At 37.2% G+C, this 5,546-nt stretch overlaps 1 protein-coding gene across 2 annotated transcripts; it reads right to left on the reverse strand.

Moving 5' to 3' along the window:
* Window positions 1-576: 576 nt before the first annotated feature.
* Window positions 577-5,546, reverse strand: LOC147800494 (large ribosomal subunit protein bL33m-like). 2 transcript variants are annotated; one of them, XM_087142610.1, is made up of 4 exons: window positions 5,430-5,546; window positions 3,198-3,210; window positions 2,781-2,887; window positions 577-2,063 (listed from the first exon to the last, which is right to left on the reverse strand). In XM_087142610.1, exons 1-4 carry the CDS (start codon window positions 5,449-5,451, stop codon window positions 2,014-2,016), a joined length of 192 nt encoding a protein of 63 aa, XP_086998736.1. In that variant the 5' UTR covers window positions 5,452-5,546; the 3' UTR covers window positions 577-2,013. The 2 variants fall into 2 exon arrangements, 1 of the variants encoding a protein (XP_086998736.1); XR_015426889.1 differs by lacking the exon at window positions 3,198-3,210.

Here is a 5,546-nt window from a genome sequence, read left to right on the forward strand (position 1 = left end):
TAAATCGCATCGATGTTGTCTTTACGCTTATAACGTCATTTTTTAGAAATAGTGATATCATAATTTTCTATACACATTTTAATCTGTAAGCAATCGTTGTGTTTGTTTATGATTTGGGTACGGTTGTACTATTTTTATATAGCACAACATAAGATTATAACATTTTTATTCACTTTAAAAGCAATTTAACACCGTTTCAACGCGAAACGGGGGTTAATTTTGTTCAGGCTTTACACAACTTACATTGCATTTTATATCTTTATGGTTTGCACGACAATCATTGCAATTTCTTTTCATTTGTCCATGTGGGCAAATTGGTCTACACTCTTTGCACAGATGTATCAATCAACCGTGTTTACAACTTGCGAGCCACTCAAGTCGCTTTTCTAAGCAACGTTTACAATAAGACGTGTATTCACCCGTTTTAACTTTAATTTTAAACTTGGTGAGCAGCTTTTCTTGGTGGCAATTTTTACACTCAGTATCGAGTTGAGTCTTCCATTTGGTTTGATTTATGGGGGTCTCTTCAATAAGTGTCATTTTTCTCATTAAGCAAGAGACCACAGAAACCCTTCATTTGATCAACATTTTTAAACTTGAGCGGGTTCAAAAAGTCAACAGTAGGTATACAATCTCGCCCTACATGTACCCTCGACCCGTCAGTCTACAGAGGAAACCGTTAAAGAGATTTAAAGACTAAAAGTGATTTAAAGGTTTATAGGGGTTGGGTATGTACCCAGGAAAGGGTCCGGTAGGTGAAGGACCACTAATAGTCTCCAAGATTGGCATTATACATGTACATACTACACTGTACTACTTGCAACCAAAATGGATATTTTCAACCAATGAAGGGGGAGGGGGTTTCCACTCAGGGCGAACAATAGGGATCACTAGATACAAGACAGTTTAATCCATTCCTACTGACCAAGAGTGTGTTTCTGGTATTTCTTGAACTAGGAACACCACTTTCAGCTGGCTTTTTGTAAAGGTTTCCCTGACTACTCGCCTTCCCTTTACGACAGATGACCCCTACCCCAAAAATGCCGCAAAACTGCTTTTTCGGAGAAGGGTAAAAGTCCTGTGGACATGTGTCAGCCCACAGAACGTCTTCCTTTCCTGCATTGTGTGGACATCTTTTGTTCACAATTCCACACTAGGTATGTTAGGTTAGTGCACACTGGAAAATTTGCATTTTTAATGTACACAAATGATTTTTGCAACTCCATTTTTACAAATATTGTTTACACATGGTTTGGGGGAAAACAACTCATAACAAAAACATCTGCTATCTTCGTGTATTAAATGCTGTGAAATGCTGTAATTATTTTTAGTCATATTAGGCCTTCTATTAAAGTAGACCCTGTTACTAAGCTTTATCAAAATATCACAGTCATAACTTTTACAAGCCAGTGTAAATAAAATGTAATTTCATGTGTGTGAAGTTAAAAACAAAAAATACTATAGTCTTTCACTTTTCAGCAGCTCAATTTGCTGAAAAAAGTGGCAATACACAGTTTACAATCCTCAAATGACAGGAACGAAATGACTAAATCCTTACCAATTTCGTGCATGAAAATCATAAGTACATGCAAAATTTATTAAATTAATCAACAGCCTCAACTATTATTATTTCACTGGACTGGTCTTGATGGTCAAGCATGAGGTCTAACAAAATCCATGAAATTCTATCCATTTTGGTTGCCTTAAGACTGAAGAAAATAAAAGGATTGTGTATGTATGTAAGTCGAATGTGGATAAAAAAATTCTTGTCACACCATGTTGACATACGACCTAGTACACAGCGTGAGAGTACACACTGTCACACTGAAGAATTGGGCATGCAAACACTACTTCCTTGGGCTCCAAGCCTCCCGCTAACGGAGTGCTTCGGAAAATGTCTGGACAACAGTTGGACCTGCATCACCTTGCTGTTCATCACATGCTGGACAATATCACGAACATGCCAGTACTTCCTTGTCTTCACATAGACCATCTTTCTAGTGCCATTATGGGTTACAATGACCTGATTTTCCTGTGTTCAATGAACAACACATGGGTCTTCACTGCAGAGAAAAATCCAAAACCTTCAATCAATTCTTGGAAATATGTTAACCACTTATTTACACAAAAGTACAAGCATGATTACTCTTTTTTAATCCCTCAGCCCCAACTTTTGAAAAAACAGAATTCCTTCTTTATACACTGTGGCCATAGGCATGCAGAGCCTCAATCTTGTAATTCTGCACTTGCTGTGTCAGTTCTTATGCAATGCAATTTGACAAATTTGAAAAGCTGCATCAACGCGATTATGACGCGATTCTACAAGCTGCCAGATTGAGGCTCTGTATGCCTTTAGCAGCAGCGTGCAATGAGCAAATAGCCTGTTCCAAGGTTGTAATAAGAAGATAAATGTTACAAACCTCAGGTTTTTTTTAATTATTTGTTTATGGTGGACAGGTAGACAGGTTGATTGATGATACTAGATTCTGTGACTTGTAAAGTTATTACAGAGAATTATACACACTTAGAATTCTTATCTCTATGTATGTATGATTTTTCAACACATTTTTGCAACAGCTTTTCCACATCAGCTATTAAGCAACAAACCCCCGGAGCATAGGTGTATGCAGATCCCACATAGCGAGGCAACTGCTCAAATGTATACAGAATACATGTACATGTATACCAGTACGCATTGGGAAGGAAGAACCCAAAACAATTTTTAACCATTTCTAAGCATCTTTGGCTGCATTAACACAATGTAACTGTGAATGTCTTACCAATATGGTCATAACTGCGAAGAACCAACTTATCCTTGAGGCGATTTCGCTTGGCTACTTTTTCCACGCCTGTTCCAGCTGAACTCCTCAACATTACTAGTATGTTCCTTGTTATGTGCAATAAATAAGTAAATGAAGATGAAATAAAGGGGTTGCAGTTGAAGTTCCAACAGAGAGCCATTACAGCAAGTACCAATTGCTTCAAATATTGTTCCCTCTGACCGTGCTGACTTAAAAACCAACTGTGACTGCATTTCAATTACTCTACATCAAAGCTGACCCTTTTTGCAAAACAAAATGTGCACATTTCTCCTTTTTTGTGAAACAAATTTTAGCTTTGAAAAACAAATTATGGTACAAATTGACAAGAATTTTTTTTTCTAGTTAATTCTTTCATTCTGAAAAAAACATACTTACTTGCTTTTTGCCACTGTTAAAAAGAGAAAAGAGAAATGAGGGGTGAGCAAATCAAACCGATATTAAAACTGTAAATTCTTTATTTCAAAGTGTAAATAATATTTCACAATACTTCACTGAATTAATGTGTAGAAACATAAGTTGGATACCCAAAAACTCATCCGGGTCACATGTACATGTAGGAAGCCACCAAAATAGTACAATGTTCGCTTCAATGTAGTGCTACACGTGTACTGGTAGAGTACATACATATGTAAACCTACATGTAGATTCAAAACTGGTTTCTGGATCCTATTATTACATACATGTACATGTATATCTTTCAATAATACATGTACTGTATATTGGCAAACTTTTCTTCTTTGGGGAAAAATAATCAATTGGTAAAACATACAGTTTGAACCGAGTGCCTACCAGTATCATTGTAAATTCCAAAAGAATGCTATTTTCCAATCAAACTCTTCTTTAACATGGGCAATTCACAATGCAGTGCACCACCAAGGAGAGAGCCCTTTTGACAGTGCATTATGGGACAAATAGTGGACGAAGTCTTATTCTCTGACTGCACTGTGTGTGGAAAACTGCCTTAATTATTAAGGCAGTTTTAATTATGTACACATGAAGTGCGCTTAATCATGGCAGGGAGTCAACCGTGAACTTGAAAAGTGGCCTGTCTGCAGGAACTCTTGGTGGCACACTGCACTGTGAATAGCCTGTATTGCTGGATTTTTCTTTTTCTTCGGGGATGTGTGATTCTGGAGGATTTTTCATGAGAAACGAAATCCAATAGTACACTCGGCCTGAATTATATAATGATTCTGTGTCTCTCTTGGACACAAATTCACTATGACAATGTCAGCATGGAAACAAACAAAGAGTGGTCACAGAAGAAACTTTTGTCCCCCAAACACTCACTGTCTATGCTATGCACATACATGTAGTATAGGCTCTAAAGGAGTTGCATTTTGATACCAATATTTGTGATAAAAATACTGTGATACAAATACCCTGGTATTCTTCTGGTTAGGTATGTAAGCAAAGGTACATGTCATAATATTTTATTAGAATTTATCAACTTCTTAAATGTTTTTGTGGGATTTTCTGATATTTCTTCAAGCTGATTGTTTCAGAAGTGCGAAATGAATTCTTTCAAAATGCACCAAAAATTACAAAACCATTTTCTAACAAACTTCTGGTTAGGTACATGTATGTAAGCAAAGGTACATGTCATAATACTTCATTCGAATTTTCCAACTTCTTAAATGTTTTTGTGGGATTTTCTGGTATTTCTTCAAGCGCGCCTCTTTGTAACTTTGGGGAACACTCACCCAGTTGAATTCTTGCCCAATTTTTGGATGCCACTGTTTTTTAATTTCAGACAAAATTTCATGACTCTGAACTTTGTAAAAAACTGACAAAGCAGGTCGAGAAAAAGTATGTACAGCATATTATGAAAAATACAACCTGTGGGCATAGTTCAACCAAAAATGAATTTGACGTTTTTTAACCAGACACGCTTAGCATGTTCAGCAACACTGAGGAAAGTCATATAAAAGTTGTTAGGCATGTTAGGTGACTCTATTTACCCTAGCCAAAATCATAAATGTACGGAAGCATATAACAGCCCCTTGCAAAAATATTTTTCCAAGATACTACATGTACCTTGCCACGGCGAGTTACTATCTTGCAGCGGCGAGTTAAATTATTGAATGTGTATTTTCATTTCACTCTTAAGACACATTTGTACGGCACGCTGAATTGGACTTAAGAAACTATTGAAATATTTGCAATGGCAGGGTATCGATTTGATGCCATGGCAAACTCTTCTTACTTGCTGCGCCAAGATAAAAACAGTTTAACTCAACACGATGAGATAGTAACTCGCCAGGGCGAAAAAGAAACTCACTAGGGCAAGATACATGTACATGTAGTACTAGTAGTTCGCCGGAGCGAGACGGTAACTCACAATATTTTTTCAAGGGGCCCTTAATGCACTTCTGTATAAATGCACATGTACAAGTAGGCTGCAGTCATAACAGTCATAAGCACGTTGGCGTACAAGCCTGCATGCAGTACATGCCGCCTTGTAAGTTGTATGTGCAATGTACATGTAGGCCTACTGTACTGTATGTGTACATTGATATGGCATGATAGAGGAATGTTCTTGTTCTTATGCCTCCATGACATTACTGCACATTCATGCCGTTACTAGGAGAACTACAAAATACTCACATCTGTAAAGCGACAAAAACATTTTGACAAACTACGTAACTTATGTTATTTTTTCCGTTGTGGAGCTATGTTTGACCTGCTTCATTACACAGCCACCCTCGCTTATAGCGCCCTCTA

This window comes from Acanthaster planci, linkage group LG01 (genome assembly GCF_054643075.1).
Source record: "Acanthaster planci isolate LZ-2023a linkage group LG01, COTS_SCS, whole genome shotgun sequence".
Taxonomy (NCBI): domain Eukaryota; kingdom Metazoa; phylum Echinodermata; class Asteroidea; order Valvatida; family Acanthasteridae; genus Acanthaster; species Acanthaster planci.

Excerpts from the sequence above, each read along its gene's own strand:
- LOC147800494 (XM_087142610.1), bottom strand. The coding sequence starts at position 5,451 with ATGTTTTTGTCGCTTTACAGAT. Across the intron at positions 2,064-2,780 it reads TCGCAGTTATGACCATATTG|TGAAGACCCATGTGTTGTTC; the intron begins GTAAGACATTCA and ends TTTTCTCTGCAG.